This window comes from Carettochelys insculpta, chromosome 29 (genome assembly GCF_033958435.1).
Source record: "Carettochelys insculpta isolate YL-2023 chromosome 29, ASM3395843v1, whole genome shotgun sequence".
Taxonomy (NCBI): Eukaryota; Metazoa; Chordata; order Testudines; family Carettochelyidae; genus Carettochelys; species Carettochelys insculpta.
This window is the reverse complement of record NC_134165.1, coordinates 7919050-7943782: the sequence shown is the minus strand read 5'-3', so window position 1 is coordinate 7943782 and position 24733 is coordinate 7919050. Positions and strand designations below refer to the sequence as shown.

Sequence of the window (24733 nt, the reverse complement as noted above, 5' to 3'; positions counted from 1 at the left end):
AAGGAGGGAGCATTTAAAGGGACCATGAGCCAGCAACTGTGGTGGCCGGGGACAGGTGAGAGGCCGCAGAAGAGCCACGGGGGGGGGATTGTGTGCGAACCTAAGGGAGCGCTTGCAGTGGGATGGGGGCGCTGCTGGGGCGGGGCGGGACAGTGCCCGGGGCGGTGCCTGCAGCGGGGGGCGGCGGCGGCGGGCGGGGAGGCTGGCTGCAATCAGCGGATTGGGCGGTGCCGGGGGCACTGGTTGCGGCGGGCGGTGCCGGGGCAGAGAGGGGGACTGGGGCGCGGGGAGGGACGGTAGGGGCCTGGTAGCGCCTGCACGGGGGCAGCAGGTGGGATAAGAAGGGTGCGTGCAGGTAGGCGTTGTTAAGCAGGTGCTTTGTCTGGGTCATTGGCTCTGGGGGGCAGAGCCGCGTGCCTGCTTGTGCGATGTAGCAGTAGCTGCCCGGGAGAGCTGCCGTTCTGCGTTCCTGCTGACACGTGGTGGTTGGGGTACAGTGAGGCTGGATGCTGGTTGGCAGCTGGCGTAGGTTGGGGTAGTGACTCGGGGTATTGGCAGTAGTTTTGTTGGGACGGTGCCAGGCAGAGAGTGACGGGGGGAGTGGGTGGGGCTGGGCAGCTGTGGATGGCTCTGGGTGGAGCCAGCAGGTAGGGCTGCTGTTGCACCTGCTTGTACCCAGCAGCAGGTGCCCAAAGGTCACTGATTCCTGGATGCCGTTAGCTCAGCACGTGGACCTATAGCACATACACTGCCACACAGGATGGACCCATCTGTCTTTTTTTCTCTCCGTCACAACTCTGGACTGTTTGCTCTTATTAGCCCTGTAGCAGAACAACTCTCAGGGCCTGCCGACGCAGGTTAGTGTGACTATTTAATGGGGGGCGGGGGGGGCTGGATAGATTCCCCCTCGGCAAGGATTCTTGTCCAGGCTCCATGACCCCCTCCTCATCATTTATTTTCTGTTGGGCTCTGGCAGGAGGTCAAGCTGACCTCTTAGTCCCTGCTGTTCTGAGACAGACCAGAGCATTAAATTGCTGGGGGGGGGGGGGTTGCTTCTGTTCCCTCCTCCCCAACCCCTGCTCCTGGCTCCAGTACTTGCTGTCATAGGGCAGCATGATCAGTAGCCCATCTCATCCCATGAGGAGCCAGCTGATCCACAAAGGGGTGAGAAAGCCAACTTAGGGTGGATATTGGGAGTAACTCCTCTGCCCCACTGTTCCTGGGAGAGAGGAGCTGGTCTGATCTTCTAAGCTCACGCTCCCATATTTGTATTCTGCATGTTTTGTGGGTAGGCCAAATGACTCTCCCAAGGTTGTAGAGGGAGCAGGGCATGGAACTGGAGTTCTGACTCCCTTCCCACCAGCTGATCAGAGTCATAGAGCTGTAAGGGACCCTGAGAGGTCATCTAATCCAGTCTCCTGCACTTGTGGCAGGACCTGCTGCTTCTGGCTCTATCCTTAGAGTTAAAGAGAACAATTAATGTCCCTCCTTCTGGTAATCACCTTTTATGTATGCTAACCTGCTTTACATGGTTTTTGACATAGACGTTATTTGTCTTAACATGAATGTGGCAATCCTCGGTTGGGGGAAGCGGGTAGCTGGAGCCGGGTTGGGGGGAGCGTGACTTCCTGCAGCTGGGGGAAGTTGTGAGGCTGTTTTCAGCACTCCGCTGCTGGCTGCAGTGAAAGGAGCAGCTCTGTAGTTTTCCCCTGGCTTCCCCCAGCCGGTCACTGCTGGGAGGAGCAGGGGAGGAGAGCAGAGGGAGAAGCTCTTCAGCCCTGAGGAGCCTGAAAACTGTCCAGGCACTGCTGCTCCAGGCTTCCAGGGACTCAGAGGAGTGGGGGGCGGTCCTCACTCCCCCGACTTACACAAAAAGTGAGTGATGTGGCGGTTGTGAGGAATGCAACCCCCAGGTAACTTGGGGCTTTACTGTACTTGAAAGCTGGGATCATATCCTGTCTTTTGTTTTCCATAAATAGGTCCAATGTTTTCAAGCTTGTTGTGCTTTCTAGTCTAATCGTTTTTGTTGCTTTTTCTCTTTTTCTGTTTTGTAAACAGTTTATCCATGTGTTTCCTGAAATGTGGAACCCAGAGCTGGACACAATACTCAAGTTCAGGTCTAATCAGCACAGAGTAGAGAAGAAGAACTAGCACGAGCGTTGTGCGTACAACGCAAGTAATACATCCCAAAATGTTCACTTTTTTTTTTTCCAACAGTGTTACACTGCTGACTTATTACTAAGACCCAGATCCCTTTCCTTCCTATATACCATTTTTCATTTTATATGTGCACATATGATTGTTCTTTCCTAAGTGGGGTACTTTGCATTTGTCCTTGAGTTTCATCCTGTTTACCTTAGACTAGTTCTTCAGTTTATCTAGATCAATTTAAATTATAATCCTATCCTCCAAACTGCTTACTGCCTCTCCCATCTTGGTATCATCCTCAAATTTTCTATGCCATTATCTAAATTCTTGATAAGGATATTAGACAGACGTAGACCCAAAACTGATTCTTGAGGGACCCAATTGTTACACCTTTCAAGTACGATTATGAACCATCAATAATCCAACCAACAAACCATCAACAAACAGTTCTGCCACCAGTTCTGCACCCACATTGTATTAGTTCCAGCTTGGATTAGGAAATTTCCATAGTTTATCATGCTGCCTAACACATGTTCATAGAAGCCTAGGGCTGGAAAGGGCCTAAAGCAGGATCAACCCCAACTAAATCATCCCAGCCAGGACTGTCAAGCCAAGACTTAAAAACCTCTAGTGATGGAGATTCCACTGCTTCTCTTGGTAACGCATTCCAGTGCTTCACCACTCTCCTGGTGAAGTAGTTTTTCTTAATATCCAAACTACACCTCCCCCTCTGTAACTTGAGACCATTGCTCCTTGTTCTGCCATCTGTCACCACTGTGAACAGTCTCTCTCCATCCTGTTTAACACCCACTTTCAGGGAGTTGAAGGCTGTTATCAAATCACCCTTCACTCTTCTCTTCTGCAAACTAAATAAGCCCACATCTCTTAGCCTCTCCTCATAGGTCATGCATTCCAGCCTCTTAATCATTTTTGTTGCCCTCTGCTGAATCCAATGCGTCCACATCCTTTCCATACTGTGGGACTCAGAACTGGATGCAGTACTCCAGGTGTGGCCTCAGCAGTGCTGAGTAGAGGGAAATAACTTCTCTAGATCTGTGGGAAATGCTTCTCCTGATGCACCTAAATGTTATGTCATTAACCTTTTTGGCTACAAGGGCACACTGCTGTAATCCCCAGGTCCTTCTCTGCTGCATGGCTACTTAGCCAGTCGGCCCCTGCCTGTAACAGTGCTTGAGATTCTTCTGTCCCAGGTGCTGGACTCTGCATTTCTTGTTGTTGAGCCTCATCAAATTTCTTTTGTCCCAATCCTCCAATTAAATAAATATATGGAGATACACATTTCAAAGAGCTAGAAGGGGCCTACAGAGGTCATTGAGTCCAGTCCCCTGCCCTCTTGGCAGGACCAAGCACCAACCCTTTTTTGTAATCTATTTGCCCCAGATCCCTAAATGGGCCCTCTCAAGGACTGAGCTCACAACGCTGGGTTTAGCCAGCCAATGTTCAAAGCACTGAGCTATCCCTCCTGCCTCCCGTTTGTCTAGGTTGCTCTGGACCCTATCCCTACCCTCAAATGTATTTAATGTGTATTATCTGGTTTGACCTACATGGTTCCTAGATGAACAGGAGGCAGGAGGGCTAGCTCAATGTTTTGAGCATTGGCCTGCTAAACCCAGAGTTGTGGCCCTATCTATCCTTAATATATCTTTTGAGATGGGACAATCAGATCTGCATGCAGTATACAAAATGTGGGCATACTGTGGATTTATAGAGACATTATGATACCTTCTGTTTTATCTGTCCCTTTCCTAATGGTTTCTAACATTCTGGTTAGCTTGTTGTCTGCTGCACTTTGAGTAGGTGTTTTCAGAGAACTCTCCACAGAGGTCTCAAAAAGTCTTTTTTGACAAGTAACAGTTAATTTAAACCGTATCAGTGTCTCTGAGTAGTTGGGATTATGTTTACCAATGTGCATTATTTCATACATACTAACATTTGAATTTCATATGCTATTTTGTTACCCAGTCAACAAGTTTTGTGAGATCCCTTTGTAATTCTTCATTGTCTGCTTTGGGCTGAACTGTTTTGAGTAAGGTTTTTTTTAAATACATCATTTCCAGATTTTGGTACCTTACTGTTTACTCCCTTTTTCCAGATCACTTATGAATATATTGAACACCACAAGTCCTGGTACAGGTCCCTGCGGGACACCACTGTTTACCTCTCTCGATTCTGAGTATTGGTCACTTATTCCTATCCTTTCTTTCCTGTCTTTTAAGTTACTGCTCTGTGAAAGGACTTCCCTCTTTTCACATGACTGCTTTTTTCGCTTAAGAGCGTTTGGTGAGTGACCTTGTCAAAGGCTTTCTGAAAGCTCAGGAATCTCACCTCTCCTGTTTTGCCCCAAGAGTAAAGGACTCATTGGGTAGCAGAGTGAGATACCGCAGGAAACTGAGAGATGCAAAGGCATCATTAACATAGTGCAGAAAATTCCCATTTCATTGTGCTGTGGTTGACTTTACACTTGACATTGCCTGTGGAAATGTGTCCACCTGCAGAACATTTCCTAGGGCTGGTCCATGCCCCGTAGGTGCTCACTTTCTTGTCAATCTCATCTTGTAACAGGGTGCCTCTAAGCTGGGCATCTTGGAATATAGCTGAGCTTACCCTTAGCATGGCCAAGGTGAGGCTCTCAGAACTGGTGGCTTTCTTAAAAACACAGCTCCTGGAGTCATGGTGTTTTTTTTGGGGGGGGGCGGGGGTGTGTGAGACTTCCAAGTTTGCTTAGCCAAGGAAATCAGTGTCTCGCACTTGTGGCTGGGAGGCATGACCCAGAGGCTCCATGGAGGTATGGCTGAAGAACCCAAATTGATCTGGTTTTGTAATCCTGTGATTGTAGGGGCGTTACTTTTGAGTATTGGACTGACACTGCATAGACAGTGGGCCTGTAACTTCCAAATGCGCTGGTAACCACCAGCACAAAGGCCTCCTCTGCAGTGCCTGATGCTGTTGCTCAGGAGAGCTGGAAGCCTGAATGGGAATGGGTGGGATGGTGAGGCTGGCCAGTCAGAGGCCTGGGCAGGGCAGTCCAGAAGACTGAGGTGGGACGTGGAGAAGCATGGGGAGGAAGGCTGGCTGGGGTGGACTGATAGGGAAGACTGTGAGGAAGAAGGGAGGCAGTGACAGCAGCAAGTGCTGGGTAGAGATGGGGTGTGACCAACACTAGGTGGGAATTTTGGGGGGGGAGGGGGCGGGGTTGGTAGCTAAATTAATCCCCATAATTTTGCGTATATGGAGGGAATTATTTTTTTCCAATGTGCATTACTTATCTTTGTCAACATTAAATCTCATTTGCCATTCTGTTGCCCAATCACTTAGTTTTGTTAGAGCTTTTTGAAGCTCTTCACAGTCTGCTTGGTTCTTAACTATTTTGAACATTTTAGTATCATCTGCAGATTTTGCCACCACACTGTTTACTCCTTTCTCCAGCAGATTTATAAATAGGTTGAATAGGATTAGTCCCAGTACAGACCAATGGGGGAGCACCACTCTATTTTGAAAATTTGCCACATATTTCTACCTTTTGTGTCCTGCCTTCCTGTCTTTTTAACTAGTTATCTGTCCATGAGAGGACATTCCCTCTTATCCCACGGCAACTTACTTTATCTAAGAGCCTTTGAGAGGCTTTCTCAAAGGCTTTCTGGAAATGTATATGCTCTGTATCCACTAGATTTCCTCCTTGTTCACATGTTTATTAACCACCTCAAAGACCTCTAGTAGATTAGCAAGGCATGATTTCCATTTACAGAAACCATGTTGACTTTCCCCCCAACAAATTATGTTCATTGATGTCTGACAATTTTATTCCTCAGTTTTAACTAATTTGCCCGGTACTAACGTTAGACTTACCGCGCTGTAATTGCTAGGCTTGTCTCTGAAGTCTTAGTTAATGTGACGCAAATATTTAACAATCTTCCGCTCGTTAGGTACAGAAGCTGATTTAAAGGGTAAGTTACAAACCACAGTTGATTGCTCCACATTTTCACATTTGAGTTCTTTCAGAATTCTTAGATGAATGCTGGTCCTGGTGACTTGTTAATATGAAGTTTGATTTGTTCCAAAACATCCTATAATGACACCTCAGTTTGGAACAATTTGTCACCTAAAAATAATGGCTCAGGTTTGGGAATCTCCCTAACGTTCTCAGTTCTGAAGACCCATGCAAAGAATTTAATTTAGTTTCTTTACAACGGCCTTATCTTTGAATGCTCCCTTAGCATCTCAAACATCCAGTGGCTCCACTGGTAATTTAGCAGGCTTCCTGTTTCTGGTGTACTTATAATTTTTTTTAATTACATTTTGAGTTTTTGGCTAGCGGTTCTTTAAATTCCATTTTGGCCTTCCTAATTATATTTTACACTTCTTTTGACAGAGCTTATCTCCTTTCTATTTTCCTCACTAGGATTTAACTTCTCCTTTTTAAATGATGCCCTTTTCTCTCTCACTGCTTCTTTTACTTGGTTATTAAGCCACAATGGCACTTTTTGGTACTCTTTCTATATTTTTTAATTTGGGATATACACATAAGTTGGGCCTCTTATGTTTTTGAAAAGTTTCCATGCAGCTTGCAAGGATTTTACTTTTGGCACTGTGACTTTTAATTTCTGTTTTAATTCACCACATTTTTTGTGTCATTCCCCTTTTTGAAATTAAATGCCACAGTTTTGGGCTGCTAAGGTGTCCCCCGCCACCACAAAGATGTTACATTGTATTACATTTATGTTCATTATTTCCAAGCGGACCCATGATAATCCCCTCTTAAACCAGATCCTATGCTACATTTAGGACTAAATCGGCAATTGCCTGTCCCCTTGTGGGTTCCAGAACCAGTTGCTCCAAGAAGCAGTCATTTAAGATGTCAAGAAACGTTAACTTTTATTTTTTAGCCTCTCTAATCTTTCTTAATGTTTCATAGTCACTATCGCTATCTTGGTCAGGTGGTTAGTTAACATATCCCTGCTGCTATATTCTATTAGCGCATGGAACATTTTAGTTCATTTTACGCTTTTTACTTCACTTGATTCTACATTTTCTTTCATGCATAGTGCCACTCCTCCACCAGCATGACCTGTTCTGTCCTTCCAAGGTATTTTTTACCCTGGTATGACTGTTCCATTGGTTTGTCCTCATTCCACCAAGTTTCTGTGATGCCTAGTATATCAATATCCTCCTTTAATACAAAGGGGTCTGGTTCACCCATCTTATGATACAGACATTTCGTGTTTGTGTATAAGCCCTTTAAAAGTTTGTCATTATTTAGCTGTCATTTCTTGGTGCATTACTTCTTTTTTATTTTTCTCATCTGATCTTACTCATTTTTTATCACCTTTGATCCTCTCATTTTACTAATACATAGAGAATCATTGTTAAGAGATCCTCCCCTAAGAGATGTTGTTCGATCCATGTTCTTCTCTGGACCTGTCAGTTTCACTGAGCCCTTAGTTTAAAAACAGCTCTATAACTTTTTTAATATTAAGTATAAAATGTAACAATAAAGAAAATAATAAGATTTTTGGATCCATTCAAAAGCAGCTGGCAGTCAGGATTGGCCTATTCGCTACCCCACTCCGTATATTTCTGATTCACAGGGGAGGCCAGTGTGTCCCAAACTGGGGTCCTGACATAAAGGAGAATAGCAAGGGGGTCATAAGATTATTTTAGGGCTTGGCATGGTATTGCTGCCCTTACTTCTGCACTGCTTCCTTCAGACCTAGGTGGCTGGCACATGTTAGCTGCTGACCTGAGGGCCCAGCTCTGTTGGCAGCAGTGCAGTCCTCCACCACGCTCCAGCAGCCTATTGTTGAAGGCTGATTTAAATAGTTGAAATAATGAGATTTACATTTTTTAAGGTCCCCTGAGCCATGAAATTGATTTAAACGGGCTGGTTAAGTTGGTAGGACCCGACCACTGGCCATCGATGGACCTAGTCTCCATGAACCATGGTGCTGCTTGTACTTGGTGAGGTCTTGAGGCTGCCTGAGCCCCGTGAGAGGTTTGTGACTGACTCAAAGGCCATAGGGCCGTCGCCACGTCCCTTTCTTATTCCTACCATGTTGCTCCTACTTTCAGGAGGCATGTGGCAAACTGGCACCAGACAGCTCAGAAACTTGCTCATTGTAATACAGCCACTATTGCAGTCTCCAGGGCTCAGCAAGTCCTCCCACCCCACGGAGATCTCACTGTGGGAAACTGCAGACAGCATATGCTGTGTGCCTGGGGAAGGACTTGCTCTATCACGGGCTGGGGTGGTGCCTGCCAGCCTTGCGCCGCGGTTAGACTGTGGTGGCCCTGACAGGTTGCACTTGGAGGGGTGTGAGTTGCAAGTGCTCATCCAAGTGCACCCAGATCTAAATGAACATAGCACCCAAGTTGCTGTGTCAGTGCTCTGGAGGTGTTCCTGTTACCAGGTGCTCCATAGGATCTGACACACAGACTCCCAGTGAGTCCAAGTGAACCTGTAATGGAGGGTGGGAGGATGCTCTTGGGCTGGGTACTGACCAGCCTCTGGGGTCAGTACTATGCCTCACCTCCTTGTGATGGTTGTAGCGAAAGGGGGAAGGTTTGATTCAACGTGCTTGGCTCACTGTGTCCATTGCTAAGGAAGTTCCTGGGCTGTGGTTGGGACCAAAGCACAAATTAGGGCAGGGGAGAGGCCCGAGGGTAAAGTGGGGCCAGGAGGTAGTGGGAGCTAAGGAGCTGCCAGAGGTGGAAGGCTGTCAGACCACAGCCAGAGCATGGCCCTTTGCACTGTGGTATTGCTCAACTGAAGCAGGGGCTGGAGCACTCCAGCATGGCAAGAGGGGTGCACAGGATGCTGCATGGCTGCAGCTCTGGGAGTGCAGGCTCTCTCCCTTGCCCACAGCTGCCCCCACCCAAAAAACACCACACTCTGGGGATGAAGGGCATGTGAGACCTACAACAGGAGCTACCAGCTATCTTGGGGCACAAGGGGCTGGAGGGCTGAAGGATAACCCCAGAGCAGCAGGTAAGGGAGTGCAGTCCCTCAGGAGATGGGCTGGGAGCCCAGACAGGAGGAGGTTGTGTGAAGGAGGAGGAAGAACTTTCTGAGACCTGGGACCACTGGGTTGGGCAACTGGTTCTGTGGAAAGGGGGTGTATGGACTTTAGCTCCCCTGGCCTCGGAGTGAGCAGCAGTGATGGGTCTCTGCAGGCACCACCTGGTCTGTCCTGACTGCAGCTCTTGGTTTTAATAGTGGGGTTCTGCTGAAAACACCTCTTCCACCTGAACCAGCCTCCTACAACCACTGCAGGCCAGGGCAGAGCATGACAGCTGGTAGCTCACTGGGGGGGCCTGCCTGCTTCTCTCTGTTCAATGCTGGGGCTGGCAGAAATTTTCCAGGAAACTGCAGCAAGTGTTGGAGGAGGGCAGAGCTGAGGGGGAGGAGCAGATTAACACCACAGTGACTGCAGTTCTGCTGCATGGGCTGGGAGCAGCCTGTGCTCAACCCAGCAATAGCTCAGGGGAAGCTTCCCGGGTGGCGTGAGGCAGCTATCAACACTGCACCCTATTACAGTGCCTGGGGCATAAGGATATGGCTGCTGGAGCCACAGAGTGCCCACAGCCAGGCCCCCTGCACCCCCAGTCTGGGCCTGTGTGCCGCTCTGGCTCTGCTCCCACTTCCCCTCCTGCGCCCGAGAGGAAGTGCATTGTTCTGTACCTTCTTGCACAAGCTCTTGCAAGCGGAAGGGGGTGAGGGGCTCACCCGAGTCAGCTCTGACATCTTCAGTGACCCATGCGGACAACATGACTGACATCTGTGCCCCTCCTCCAAAGTTCTCATGCCATCCAGCCCCTGTCCCTCAGCACCAGCTCCAGCTGTATTGCTGGGCACTATCCTAAAATGCTTTCCTGCCTCAAGTGGGGGTCTGGGTTGGATTTCCCTGGCAGGCAAGCTCCAGGCTCCTTTCTCACCTTGAATAACTTGAGTACATGTGTCCAGCAGTGGAGTCGGGTGAACTGAGGGGGAGTGGCCCACTCTAAAGGCCTGGGGCTGCCCTGGCCCTTCATCTGCCTTGCCCTGGCCAGCGAGGACTGTGTGGTGGTGTTCCTCCCCTGAGACAATGGAGCGTTACCTTGGCTAGCTACAGTTAAGCTGTCCCTGTGTGTTGCTCCTTTGCCTGGCCTGCCTGTGTCAAAGCTGAAGCAAGCAAGTTTCCAGTGAGACCCTGGTGGTGCACAAGAACGTCCTGCTGGAGCTATTTCAGCCTGTGTCTGCACAGGGGCATTGGCTATTGCTGGTCTGGTGGAAACCAGCACAACGTGGGGAGAACACTGCTAACAAGGGACTGGGGAAGGTCGGGAGAGTTTATCCCTGTGGGAGGGAATGAGTGAGTTTGTCTGAACCCCCTGACCTCTGAAACAGCCTGCACACCTCTTGGATATACAGTCTCATTTGCCCAGGCAAGAGATGGCCTTGTGGCCTCAACTGGTCTCTCCCTTCCCACAGTTGGACTCCACAGCCAGGTAGACAGAGACCCAGTTCCATTCAAGCCAGCACACTAGCAGTAGCAGCATGGCCCTAGTGGTGGTCATTGGACCGCAATCCTGCCCACCCTCAGGTACACGTTCAGGTGGGAGTCAACCATCTGTCATGGCCGAGCTGCTGTTGAAAGCAGGCTTGCTCATGCATGCCAGTCTGTCAATGCTGGAAACAACCCGAGTGCCGCAGTGCAGGCCTAACCAACCCCACTTCCCTTTCCTCCCCCAACTCCCAGCCTGCCTGAGCTGGAAATTGCCCACTCCCACAGTGTGAACTGGGACAACTTTTCCACACCCACAATTCTGCACTGTCTGGCAGTGACCTGGGTTTGAGTTATGGTGCTTGTGGCCTTGGGAAAAGTGTCTCCAGTTGGTGTCTGGTAACGGACACGGAGGTGGCTTGGAGTTTAGTGGACAGGACCTGGACTCTGCCTGGGACCTTTCTCCTCTGGCAAATGGTCAAGCAGCAACAGTCTTGTTTGAGCGCTGGTGGGGAAGCCCTATAGGACCAGCTGGGCCCTCAGGTCAGCAGCTAACTTGTGCCAACCACCTAGGTCTGAAGGAAGCAGTGCAGAAGTAAGGGCAGCAATACCATGACAAGCCTAAAATAATCTTATGACCCCCTTGCTATTTCCCTTTATGTCAGGATCCCAGTTGGAGACACAATGGCCTCCCCTGTCAATCAGAAATATTCGGGGTCAGGGCAGTAGATTGAGGATCAGGGAGGGAAGGGGCAGCCCCATGCTACCCATGACCTGTGCTCCAAACTATGAGAATGGGACAGCCTGTCTTAGGGAGGTGGATGGGGGAACAGGGCCCTCTGGGAGGTAGGGCAGCTACTGGAGGGTGAGTAAGATGCTCTGTGGAGCCAGAGCTGTAAGTTGTTGAATGTGGTTTCCTGCAAAGGGTGCAGAATACATGTCTCTGCTTGTTCTCAGGCACCTTTCTGGGATGGGCCTGGAAAAGGGTCTAGCAGCAGACATGGGGCAGAGCAAGTCCAAGCCTCAGGATGAGCAGGAGGTAGGTGCTGTCTGGTTCCCTGCTGGGGCCCCTGCAGCAGTCACTGGAGGGAGGAGTTCCCAGGTTCTCAACTCATTATGCCACCTGTGTCATCCACACACAGAGAGTTCCCCCTGCTGGAATTATTCCTTCAGGTCCTTATCCAATCAGCACCATCTCCTGGGGACTGGAACCTGGGACCAGTTCCTTAGCACAGGGCACCTTGGCTGGGGTCCCAGTCAGAGAGCTCTTGAGGACTCCACTTACTTCAGTGGGGATCCCCCTACCCTTGACCTGGAAATGTTAAATCCAGCATCCAGGGATGTTCCAGCTCCCAGAATCCCATCTTCCATGGGAACCTTTTCCCCAGATGCAGTAGTGGGTCTGGCAGCAGGCTCTCCAGTGCGCCTCTGGGATGTGCTTGGGCATGGCTGGAGACTTGCCTTCCCCTTCTGTGTCCTTTCCACTTCTACCCTGTTAGGTGCCCCTTGAAGAGCTGCCAGCCTTGCCCCAGAGCTGGCTGCATTTAAGTAATGAGCCAGTGGTAACTGGCACTTAGGGAGGTGTGCCCAGAGGCTGTGTGGAGCAGCCGGGGGGTAGCATCATCCAACCTGCTGGCACTGAAGCTGTATCTGCATTTGTCCTCACACAGGATGCGGCGCTCACAGACTTGTTACCTAATCTTAAGCTCTTTGTGGAGGATCAGCTCCAGACTCGCATGGTATGGGGCAGGGGTGCAGCTGAGGGTTATGCGTGGGGCTGGGTGGGGTGTCTCCTGAAAGGGTTGTGTTCCTGAGGAATATGGAGCATCATAGTGCTCCCTCCTTGATGGTAGTGGGAGGAGCTGGCCAGCTGGCACAGCCCACAGTTCCAGGCCTGAGGTAATCCATCTCCTAGTGGGATGGGAGGCTCTGGTACTCGTCCAAGAGTGTGCTGGCACTTCTGGGGCTCAGCCCTCCCTGGACGAGTCTTGCCTGGTTAGTGGAGGAGCTGATGGGGTCAGACACTGGCCTCAGGTCAGGGAAGGGGCTAGAAAAGAATTTCCCTGGGTTTAGGCTCTGGGGGGCGCCTGCAGCTTCCAATTCCACTAGCAGTGTGCATTTGCCTCCCTTTCCCTGGGGGTCCCTCTGACGGCAAGGATGGGAAGCGTGGAAGGTGGGGATAGTGACTAGCCAAAGGGCAGGCTGGGAAGGGCTCTCCCCCACCCCACCCCACCCAGCACCTGGCCTGGGGCAGTGTTGCTGGTGCAGCAACCAGCCCAGGCCCTGGCGCCTGGCAGTGGCTGATGTAGTCTCAGCCAGCCAGTGGTGGGCTGCATGCTGGGCCTGTCTGTTCCTGATTTGCATGGCACAGCACAGTCCATGCCCTTGCCTACCCTCCTGGGGTGACCCCACTTCTGCACCAGATTCCAAGGGATCTCTCAGCCTCGGGCTGGGCCTCTGGCCTTTAGCACCCTCTGCTGCTCTCTGCGAGTTCATGTGTCTGGAGACATTTTCCCTGTCCAGGGTCACCTGTCAGCTGGTACCTGCAGGGCGGGGGTAGTTACTAGTCACCTCACTGCAGCAGCAGGGGCTCTTAGGTTAGTGTGACAGGTGAATGGGGGGCAGTTTGTCTGGGTGGATGCCAAGGCTGTGCCACAGCCAGATCCTTTGAACTCCATCTTCGTACTTTCCCCATCTGGAGTCTGTGCTCCCAGAAGTACCCTACAGCCACCTGATCCCCTGGACTCCAGCCCGGCTGCGTGCCTGTGCCCATCCTGCCTCAGCACAGCTGCGACTGGCTGTCCGTGGGTGCCTGTTGTGCTGGAGGATCCCCACAGAAACGGGCAGGTGTGAAAAAAGGGACTTTTCTGTAATGGTTTTTGAGTGCCGTGTGCATCAGTTTCCCCTGTGTTTTGCCTAGCTGCCTTGAGGGGCGGGGGGAAGGCAAGGGGGGTTGTGCTCTCAGGGCAGACTGGGACTGGGTGTGGGGGAGCATCTTCACTGTCCAAACGGACTGAGGTGCTCATTACAAAGGACTGGCTGATGCCGACCTAGGTCAGTGGAAAACCCCAGGACAAGCAGTGCCCCCCGCCCAACTGGCAGGGAACCTGACCAGCATTCCCTGGAGGCTGAGCGCTTGGGTGACTTCCTAGAAGATATTTAGGTGCTGCCCAGGTGATTAGCAGAGCGCCCAGAGGAGCAGTGTGTGTTTCTATTGGTGGTGCACAGAACAATTTATTCCACCCAGGGGTGGAAAGAATGAGAGGGAATATTGCACCTGTCCTGAGATGCGGGGGGTGGAGTGACGAGAGCACTCTGCTGGGAAAGGCTGGGAGCTCTTAGTGCTTGGCCTGAGGACAGGAGTCAGAGGCAGCAGCAAGGGATTGCTCTGGCTCAGACCAGAACTGCCTGTGCTCCCTGGCAACGAGAGAATTCTCCAGCTGCCTAATGCCCGTGCGAGTGGCCGGGGCGCTGGGCCGTGCGAGTGGCCGGGGCGCTGGGCCGTGCGGGTGGCCGTGCTTCCCCAGGAGTCTCTCGGGGACTCGCTGAGCAGAGCTTGCAGGGTGACATAGGTGTGCTGAGCGCAGAAGTTCGGCCTGTGTGGCCTGCCATTGTCAGTGGAGGCAAGTGTGTGTGAGCTCTGTCAGCAGAGAAGATGCGTGTGTGGGAGGCAACCCACACCACCTTGTGGGCTGCAGTGTGGCCTTGCCATCACTCACTGCATCTTCTGAAGTGCAGTTCAGGCCAGGTTCCCGGCTCAGAGCCAGCCCCTGTGCCCTCCCCCACCTTTGGTAACAGGCTGCTGTTCATGCCCAGCTTTTGGCTGCAGGATCCCAGTCCCAACTACTCTATTCCTGGCTCTGGGATGGGCTCTGGGAGCTTGGCTAAGGCAGTTGGGCCCAGGTCTGAGGGCTGTAGGTGCGGCCCCTGCATATACACATGCCCCACCCCTGCAGGGGGTTAAATGCCAAGGCTCCCCCTCGCTCTGGGAGCAGGAGTCCTATCTCCTTCCCGGCCACACCCTGTGGCTTACAAAGCACATGGAGCCCCTCACAGCCATCCTGTGAGGTGGAGGGAGTCACACCCTGGGAGAACCTCCTCTGAGGTCCCCTCCCCCTCCCAGTTTTCTGCCAGCAGAGGGGAGGCCTGTCTCCCCTTCACAGAAGGGCAAAAATTAAAGGGTCTCGTGAACTTGGTAGAAGTCAGGGGAGCACATGACCCCACATCCCCCTGCACCTCCTCTAGAGTCTGGCACATTGAAAAGGTTCCGAAGCTGGGGGCTGAGCACCAACCCTGTGGCTCCTTGAGGACAGGATTGGTTCAGTTCTTGTAAGTGCTGCTGGTCTCCAAGCAGGTGGCTTGTTGAGCCCAAAACCTTGCACTTTCCTTTCCCACTCACTAAGCAGCAGGACAAAACCCATGGGGAAACTGAGTCACACTGCCCATACAAAAATTGTCTGCATTTCCCTGTTCACACAAATGCTCCACAGGCGAGTTCTGCTCTCGCCTGCCCCATGCAGTCCCCTGGGGCTGGTGCTGCCCTGAACCCACCCACAGCCAGCATGCCTCTTCCCACAGGTGCTGGGTGTTATGATTGGCGTTGGCGTTTCCATGCTGCTCATTGCCACGTTGATCCTGCTGCTGGTCCGCAGGCTGCGCCTCAAGAGTAAGTGCCTGTCCCTGCAGGGAGCAGGTCATGGCCTGTCAGGTCATCTTATTGCTTAAAGGCCATGGGCCGCTAGAGGCTGCGAGACTGTGATATAGGGGTGGGGGCCATACAAGTGAAAAGCAAAAAAACCCACAACCTCACTGACATGGTCCCCAACTGAAAAAAAGTACTCCCTCCTTTCCCTCACACACAGAGCCTAGGGGAGATGATGCCAGGAGATTTCGTGAAGCCCCCAAAGTTCTAGGGTGGAACCAAAAATGAGGGGTTCATTATGGTATGGAAGTTGTCAGGAAGTGGGCTTGGGGTGCGGGTTCTGGGAGGGAGGGTGCAGGAGCAGGCCTGGAGGTTGGGTGGTCAGGGAGGGTGCAGGAGCGGGCTGTGGGCAGGTGAGCTGGATGGGAGTGGGGTGCAAGCAGAGGCTGGAGGTGGGGTCTGGGCAGGAGTGGGCTGGGGTGGGGGGTTGGTGGGAGGGGTTGCAGGTTGGGAGGCTGGATGGGAAGGGGTGCAGGAGCAGCCTGGAGATGGGGCTTCTGGGAAGGAGGTAGAGTGCAGGTTGGGCTGGGGGTGGAGGTCTGGGCGGGAGGGGGCGCAGAAGTGAGCTGTGGGTGGGGCAGGGCTCTGCAACGGAAATAGTGAGAAGAGCCATTTTTTCCAACTGTTACAAAACCAGTACTTCAAGAGCCGCAGCACAGTCCTTGCACTGATAATCAGTCATGGCGCACTCTCTCTCTCTCTCTCTCAGAGGTTCAGGCTCAGGAGACGCCCAAGTACCGGTTCCGCAAGCGGGACAAAGTGCTGTTCTATGGGCGCAAGATCATGCGCAAGGTATGGGGCTGGGCCAGAGGTGCCATCGCACACCAGCCCAGGCGGGGAACTTCGGGGAACTGGCAGTGACAGCGTTGATGGCTCTGCCAGCTCCAGTGTGGTGCTCCCATCCCTGTCCCCTCCCAGTCTGGAAGCCTGGCTGAGGCCACCGAAGGGCATCTCTGGGCAAAGAGAGTCGGTACGTGGCCAGCCACGAGACACTGCAGCTAGCCCTGCCCACCTGTCACAGCTATGTGCCCACACTGGGGAGTCCTCATGCAACTGATCTTCTCCTGCAAGTCACCCACCCTCAGCACCAGCCTTCTCACCTCCTGGGGCGTGGTTCCTGGCCACCCTGAATCTGAGTCTGCAGGACTCACACAGGCAGTCCGGTAGTGGGCTTGAGCCAGAGGCTGTCTGTGGGAGCAGTTGAGGGCTTACCTGGACTGTCTCTGCAGGTGTCCCAGTCCACCTCCTCCCTTGTGGACACAACCATCTGCAGCCCCTCCCGGCCCCGCATGAAGAAGAAGCTCAAGATGTTGAACATTGCCAAAAAGTAAGTGACTTCACTCACCCTCCATGGTTAACAAGGGAGCCAAGTGGGGCTGGCCCAGCCCTGCCCCGAGGGGTTGTGGACATTGTTCTCTCAATTTACTTTTCCATCCATGGGTAGAATAAATTTTGTTCTGTGCACCAAGGCAGGTGCAGATGTGCACCACCAATAGAAACACATGCTGCTGGCAGTCGGCACTGTGGGTGTTCTACAAATCAGCTGGGCAGCATTTGAATCTCTCCTGGCTGGCTGCCCAAGTGCTCAGCTTATAGGCAGCCGTGTTCCCAGTCCTGCTGTGGGAGTGGGTAGTATGCATCCCCCACAGGCCATTAACATTAACTCTGATTTGCTCTGTAAAGCAGCTGTACCCCTGCCCAGACGCTGGCCTGGAGAACCTAGCCCCAGAGCCACCCTGGAGCATCCTGTGCCACAGTTCTCTGGGTGTCGTGATTGAGAGCTAAGGCTCAGGAGGGAGTCCTGCCTGTTTGAGTCCTGCAGAGTCTCTTCTGCTCCCTTTGTGGGGGAAACTTGGGCTCTGCAGGCTTCTCTGTGGTTGGTCCCATCTCTTTTCTCCCTCTTTGTCTTCGTGCCTAGGATCCTCCGCATCAAGAAGGAGCTGCCCACCCTGCAGCTGAAGGAGCCACCCCCCTCGGTGTTGGAAGCTGATCTGACTGAGTTTGATGTGGCCAACTCCCACTTACCCTCCGAGGTGCTGTACATGCTGAAGAACGTCCGGTGAGTGGCCCCAGGCTCTGGGGCCCCAACAATGATGCAGCTGCAGCGACATTTCCCCCTCCCGCACCCCCATGATCAAGCTTGAGCTAGGGTGGGTACCCCTGAGGTACACCACAGGAGAGCTGGGCTGATCCTGGGGACATGCCCTGGCCTGCTGGCCAAGTATTTGGCATTCTCCGTTCAACTGATTTCCTGGATGGGTGGCAACTCTGCTGCTCATTGGGCAAGATGCATGGACAGCTGAATTCCCCTGAGCCCATTCTCAGCCCCCCTTTCGCGGACCCCTTAGGCAGTCTGGGGAGCCCTGGCACCCGCAGGTCACAGGGTAAGAACCCTGATCGAAGCTATGAGGCTCCAGCCCAGACAGACCGTAGGTGCCGAGGCTGCTCTGGAGCATTTAGAGCCAGTGCTCCCCTGAAGGAGGTGGGGGCTGGAGGAAACCCCCTCTGTCAGGTGAGAGCAGATGCTGGGTGCAGGTCTTTGGGGCTCAGGGTGGGGACTCAGTACAGCATCAGTCCTGGCTAAGTCCCAGCCCTGTAACTGTGGGGCTGTGTTCGGGGTCAGGGGGAGATCTCTGCCCCGGGGGTAACAGTCTGTGGGCACTGGATCCTGAAGCAGATCCAGTTGGGGCCCCACCCTCTGGGGCTGCTCCCCTCCCCCCTACCTGGAGATGGGGGGCAGGGACAACTGGCAGAGCCTGCCTAGCCAGGTGGCTAGTGGCCTGGCTGGGCTTCTAGGTGGAGGCCTTGTCCAGGCAGGGGACTGAGAAGGGTTCTCTCTGGACTGGGTCTCCGGTGTCCTTGATGAGAACTGCCGGGCTTCTCCCCTGGAAGGGTAACGTGGCCTTGGCCCATCTTCTCTGAATGTTGGGAGAAAGGGATGTTTTGGGGTCATGGTGCAGCGTGCAGAGGTACAGGAGTCTTGCTGGGAACCTGCCAGGTGTCCCTCTCTGTGCAGGGCTCTTGCTCCGATGGGCCTGGTGGGCAGCATGTGAGCTTTGGGCTCTGGGGGGCTTCTCTGACCCATGTGATGCAGGAGCTTGGGCTGGACCCCAAAGGCTCCTCATGACCTGAGCCATGTGTCCCTGCCATGGGTTGCTGGGGCTTTGGTCCACATGCTGCCGTCTATGACCTGCCCTTCCTTGCAGGGTGCTGGGCCATTTTGAGAAGCCACTCTTCTTGGAGCTCTGCAAGCATATGACCTTCCAGCAGTTCCAGCAGGGCGAGTACGTCTTCCGGCCTGGCCAGCCCGACAACAGCATCTACGTGGTGCAGGATGGCAAGCTGGAGCTCTTCCTGAACCAGCAGGTGAGGGGGGCACATCCCAGCCCACTCTGTTAGCTGTCTGCAGGAGGCACCTGCAACCCCTCCTGCCTCAAGCCAGCTGTCCTGAGCACTCTGCACCCCTGAACCTGGGAGCACTTGGGGTGCCACAGCAGAGGCCAGCTGCCAGGCCACCTTGCCCTTCAGGACCACCAGGGCTGTGAGCATGGAAGCTTCCCTGGAGCTGCCTCCCTCCCAGGGAGGGCTCATAGAGCAGGCCTCCACAGAGCCAGGTGGGCATGGGGGAGCCCTAAGGAGGTTTTGCTCTGTTGCAGGAGGGGAAGGAGACCCTGGTGAAGGAGGTGTTCCCCGGGGACAGTGTGCACAGTCTGCTCAGCATTCTTGACGTCATCACGGTACCAGCCCTACCCCTCCATCTCCTGTTGGCCCTTTCCTGCCCCTCCAGGGACTGGCAGCCCTGGGCTCCCCTAGTCCTGCTCATTCCTCTCAGTCCCAACCTGCAGCCCCCATGCTCCATTAACCCTGGGTCCTAACGAAAGGGGTCCGTGGAAGGGTATGTGCTGACCCCATGATGGGTTTGCAGCCTAGGTCCCAGGTGTTGAGATCCCACTATCACCTTGCCCACACTCAGCCTAGAGGAGACTGACCTTCTCTTTGCAGGGCTTGGGGCTGGCCTAGGCTGGCTGCTGGGCTCGGGTGAATGTTGCCATGGGCTGCTCTCCGGCCCTTTTGTCCTGAAGCAGTGTGGTAGCCCCTCAGATCCCTGGCTGTCCTTGGCAATGTCTCCCCACTGGTAGGCTGCTTTACCTGCAGGAGGAGGAGAGGGCACCCCTGCTTTGGTGCAGTGACCCATGGGCACCTGGTTCTCACACAGGGCCACCAGCAGCCATACAGGACAGTGTCTGCACGGGCGGGTGAGGACTCCACAGTTCTACAGCTGCCAGTTGAGGCCTTCTCTGCCGTCTTTGAGAAGTACCCTGAGAGCTTGGTGCGAGTGGTGCAGGTGAGTGCAGCCTTGGTCCCCATTCCAAATGCCACCCCTCTCCTCCTAGATTGCACCCCATGTTCAGACTGCCCCTTTTCCTTCCAGATCATCATGGTTCGTCTGCAGCGGGTCACCTTCCTGGCCCTGCACAACTACCTGGGGCTCACCAATGAACTCTTCAGCCACGTGAGTGATGGGCCCTGCCCCAGATGTGCCCCAGAGGAGTGGAGGTCCCTGCTCACCACGTCAAAACCTCTGTCCTTCCCATTCCCCCTTCCTCCTGCCCATGGCAGTTTGGATCAGAACAGCACTGGGCTGGGGAAGGACAGAAAAAGCTAGAACCCCATGAACCAACCCCCTGTTCATCAGGGACAGAACAGGCCTGCAGTACCCCCTGTTTGGCAGCAAGAGGCCTTAACACCAGCCTGGAAGCTCCTGCACCCAAGCTGCCCATGCCCTGGCACAGCCCTGCTCTGCCCCACAACCTGGCTGCAGGAGAAGAATTCCTGACCTTGCTGGGTGGCTGGAGCTGAGGCCTGTACAAAAGATCAGGTCTTTTCCCATGAGACCATGTTCACGTGGGTCACTGGGCTGGCCCGGGGCTTCCCTGAATCCCAGCTGCTGTGCAGTCTGGTCCCAGCAGCCCAAACGCAGGCTTTGTGGGACCCTATCATGTGGCTGCAGCACCTGGAGCTCTGGGCTCTCAGCTAAACCCTGAGCCCACTCTGCCTACAATGGCATCTGCTCCCCACCGCCACGTTACGCAGTTCTGGGGATGTGGGTCTCCCCCATACAAGCCACGTGGCTGCTGGAGTGGAGCTTGGCCCTTTCTGGGCCATCAGCAGAGTGAGGGGCAGCCACGCAGTCCCTGTTCTGCCCTGTGTATCAGGTCTGCTGTGGGGTGGGGCCAGGACTCACTGGGGGAGATGTTGCTCTGGCATGATAAATGACCCCTTTGGTCCCCAAGCTGGCACTGATGCCAGCTGTGTGTGTGGCAGGAGATGCAGCCGCTGCGGCTCTTCCCCCAGCCCAGCCATGCCTCACGCACCAGCCCGGTCAGGCACAGCAAGCGCGTCGTCAGCGTCTCCTCCAGCGACGAGCAAAAGGACAGCTCTGGGAAACAGCCAGATGCCAGTGCCAAGGACCTGGGTAAGGGTCGCCGCCGCTCAGGGAGGAGAACACAGCAATTTTGCTCGTCTTCTGAGCACCAGAACGGGGCGGGGGCCAGACGAGGTGCCGAAGAGCTTGGTTTGAGGGGGTGCTGTGCTGCAGGGACCAGGGTGGGGGCTCAGTAGGGAGCATGCTGTGCTGCCTGCCTGGGGGCTCCCCTGGCAAGGATCTGGTTCTCACCGACCATATGTCACGAAAGCTACGGAGCAGCTTTTGGCACCAGTCCTGCCCCCAGAGGTAGCCTGGCCCCAGGGCCGCACCCCGGGAAGAGAATGCTCTGGGTTCCGTGTGCTTGCTGTGCCAGGGTAATGCAATGTGTGTGTCAACCTCGCAGCTGATCAGCTCAAGCTGGGGTCCCTGGAGTCCTCTGCAGTGCCACTGCTGAGTCGCTGCATCTCCATGCCGGTCGATATCTCAGGTATGGGAGCTCCCCCAGGAGGAGGCCAGGCAGGGGCTGGGACCCCGGGGATTCTGGGGCAGCAAGCTATAAAAGGGAAGGTCCTGGCACCTGCCCTGCCCACCTGCAGGGTGGGATGCTGCCTGGCCAGTAGGGCTGGCAGTTGTGGCCCCAATTGAGCTGGGGTGTGGCTAGCCTGCAGGAAGCAGGCTCCAGGCAATCTGGAGGTTGGAACCAGCAGGGAGATCCCAGTGGCTGCAGCTGCCAGGGCCCAGAGGGCAGGAGGAGTGTATGAGACGTGGTGTCTTGGAGAATGGCTGTGAAGGGTAGTCAAGCTGTCTTGGGGATAGCGCCGGGCTAAGCTGGGCCATTGTTGGGAGGGATGGGCATCCTGGCTGTTCAGTGAGCACTGCCCCTGGGCTCTCTCTTGACCAGGCCTCCAGAAAGGTCCCCGCTCAGACTTCGACATGGCCTATGAGCGTGGCAGGATCTCGGTGTCGCTGCAGGAGGAGAACACCACGGCCATGGCTTCCTTCTCCCGGGTAGGTGCCTGCGTACAGCTCTCCAACTGGGCCAGCTGCTGAGCTGGAGCTGCTCCCGCCCAGGCACACGGTGCTCAGCAGGGCCTGATGTGGGGCAGAGCCTCCTCTCAAAGGAGTGTGAGGCACCTTACGTGCGGGGGCCTGGGCTTGTCTGTGCCTGGCATGTGCTCCATGTCACACCCTTGGCCAGGACAGCACAGAGCTGGGTATAGGGCAGCAGATGGGCAATTCTGGGGCTAGCAGAAACAGTGTGGGGACTGCTGCCCATGGGAGCCCACACAGAAGTGTGGGGGACTGGCAGTCGAGCATGGGGTGGGAGCAGCAGGGAGTGTAGGCAGCTGGCAGAAGCCCAAGTCGCTGTGAAGGATGGGGAGGTGCCCCGGTGTGTGGGCAGTGGCAGGAGGCAGAGCTGGAGGCTGTTGCAGGGTGTCCCTGCCAGGATCTGAGCTGTCCTCCCCCGGTCTCTCCAGTCTGTCTCTCATGAGCCCAAGGAGCGCAGGGCAGTGATGGTGGAGGAGCAGCCTCCCAGCACCTATAACTACAACTACTGCGAGGATGACTCAGCAGGCGGTGCCTGCCCCTTCGGGCCTTACCAGGGCCGCCAGACCAGCGCCATCTTCGAGGCTGCCAAGCGGGAGCTGGTGAAACTCATGAAGATCGAGGTGAAGGGGCTCAGGACCCTCTGTCAGCCACAGGGGTGCAAGGCAGAGAGGATCCCCAGGGTCTGGGCAGGGCAGGGCAGGGGTGGTTTCCCAGGGTCTGCCTGAGGCATAGCAGGACAAGGCAGTGTGGGTCCCCCAGTCAGGGTGAGTTCCAAGGCTCAGCCTGTGGCAGGAGGGGTGGGGCAGGGTGGGCTGCCTGGGCTCTGCTTGGGGCATGTGGGGAGGCAGGGCCAGATCTCTGGGATCTCCTGCAGGGAGTGCTGCGAGGCTCCAGCTGCCTGGGGTTAGTCTGGCTCTGGGGGCCTCCTCCAGAGCCTGAGGTCAGCCAAGCTGCAGCCCGTCCTGCTCTGGTTGCACAGCAGCTGCTGCTTGCCAGTTTGGCCTCAGGTGCTCCTGTGCCCAGGCTCTGTGGAAGAGCTGGTCCAAGGCATTTGGCTCTTGGACTCTCAGCCCTGGTGGATGAGGGGTGGCCCAGGGTGCGATGGGGACAGCTGGGCTCCCAGGTTGGGAGGGCTGAGCATGCTGGGAGGGAGGGGCTGACCAGTCCTTGAGGCCAGCAGAGGAGGTGGTAAGGACTGGAGGGGAGGCTCAGCATGTGGGGGTGGGGACATCTCTGCCATTCCCGCTTTGTGTGGCAGGGCCCTGCCTGGCAGCTTCAGTCCCCACAGCAGGTGCTCTGCCTGGTCCCTCACTGCTGCTCTCCCCACAGGACTCCTCCCTTCTCAACAACCGGGTGCTGCTGCACCATGCCAAGGCCGGGACAGTCATTGCCCGCCAGGGAGACCAGGTAGGTGCCAAGGGATGCCATTGACCCGCAGCCATGGGGTGACACTACAGTAGCAGCTGCTCTGACCTGGTGCTGCCATTGTTTCTTGGCAACTGGGGCCTGATTGCTGCTGCCCTGTGGCAGCCCCAGGATGTGCTGCTTGGTGGGGAGGGGCCACTGGTGCTGATGACTATGTGAGGAACAGAGCAATGGGGCTGCCAAGCTGCTTGGAGAGGCTCATAACTTGTGTGCCAACTTCAGGCCACAAATCCTGGACTGCTTGTGTGCTCTGAATGGTTTCACTAGGTAGCAAGTGTTGATCCTCCAGCCCCATGAGAGCCATACCATGGGTCCCAGACGGTCCCCCGGAGCACTTGGGTCTAGGTTACCATCAAGGCACTGAGAGATAGATGGGCCCTTATGCCAAGAATCACAACAGTATTCTGAGGAAGTGGGTCTGTCCCACGAGAGTTCATCACTGAATAAACCATTTGTTAGTCTTTAAAGTGCTACATTTCTGCTGCTTTGTTTTGTTCAGACTAACATGGGTACTTCTCTGTTACTGTTCAGCAGTATTGAGGTCACTCCCTCACCCAAAAAACCTGTCGCTTATTGACCTCAGGTCAGTTGTACCTCAGATCTCAAACCACAGGCAGTGTTTGGCCAGACCTGTAATGCTCACTGAAGATTCATTATCTAGATACAGAATAAGAGCTAGTCACAAAGTGAGCACAGGTAACAGATGCACACAAGTGAGGTACGTCACGTCCCAAAAGGCATCAGAAGTGACTATAACTTGCAGGCTCTAAACCGGGGGTTCTCAATCTCCTCAAGAGGTCTCAGGCTTATTACTTGGGGGCTCATGAGCTGTCAGCCTCGACCCTAAGCCCCGCTTTGTCTCCAGCTTTTGTGATAGCGTTAAACGTGTATATTTTTTAAATGTATGGGGCCCGGTTACACTCACAGAAGCTGTGCGCGAGGGATCACCAATACAAAAGTTTGAAAACCACTGCTGTAGACAACCATTAGGGCTAAGCCAAGCTAAACAATTTAGGGATCCCTGGCTTAGGCTTAGAAATCTTGCCTTTGCTGGAAGCCCAGCTCCACAGTGCTACAGATACTTCTGCTCAGGCATTTTTAGTTACTTCTCCCAGACGTCAGACTGATGGAACAAGGGCCTGGCTCCCCTTCGTGTGTGTGTTGGGGCGAGCGGGTAGGAGGAGGAAAAAAGGAAGTCTTTGTCCTTTGTTTCACAATGGTGCTTTGGTTTTTAACGGGCAGAGCCAACACGACACTAGTTTATGTGGCTTTCCCGTTTGACTCTCTTCCTGCATAACTCACCAAACGTAGGCATCCTTCAGTCTGCATAGACTATGGATCGCGCCCTTTATAGTTTCAACTGAGGGCTTCATTTACAGCGTCTACTGTAACTATGAAGACCCACACGAGAGTGACAGGCCTTGCTGCATCTCTTGCAGATGTGGTAGGTGTCTGGCAAGTCCTTATTGTGCTTTCTGTGCG

At 54.2% G+C, this 24733-nt stretch overlaps 1 protein-coding gene across 2 annotated transcripts in view; it reads left to right on the top strand.

Annotated features, from left to right (window-relative positions):
- Positions 1–648: 648 nt before the first annotated feature.
- PNPLA6 (patatin like domain 6, lysophospholipase) overlaps positions 649–24733 on the top strand; it is a 55097-nt gene continuing 31012 nt past the window's right edge. The window contains exons 1-17 of one of the 2 annotated variants that reach the window (XM_074980074.1): positions 649–857; positions 2059–2161; positions 11604–11685; positions 12317–12385; positions 15225–15312; positions 16058–16140; positions 16578–16675; positions 17267–17407; positions 18555–18714; positions 19005–19085; positions 19565–19693; positions 19781–19861; positions 20674–20824; positions 21180–21263; positions 21678–21784; positions 22255–22446; positions 23156–23233. In XM_074980074.1, the coding sequence (XP_074836175.1) occupies positions 11617–11685; positions 12317–12385; positions 15225–15312; positions 16058–16140; positions 16578–16675; positions 17267–17407; positions 18555–18714; positions 19005–19085; positions 19565–19693; positions 19781–19861; positions 20674–20824; positions 21180–21263; positions 21678–21784; positions 22255–22446; positions 23156–23233 (1611 nt within the window). In that variant the 5' untranslated portion in view covers positions 649–857; positions 2059–2161; positions 11604–11616. Of the gene's footprint in view, positions 858–2058; positions 2177–11603; positions 11686–12316; positions 12386–15224; positions 15313–16057; positions 16141–16577; positions 16676–17266; positions 17408–18554; positions 18715–19004; positions 19086–19564; positions 19694–19780; positions 19862–20673; positions 20825–21179; positions 21264–21677; positions 21785–22254; positions 22447–23155; positions 23234–24733 lie in introns of both variants that reach the window. The other variant, XM_074980073.1, reaches the window with a different exon arrangement.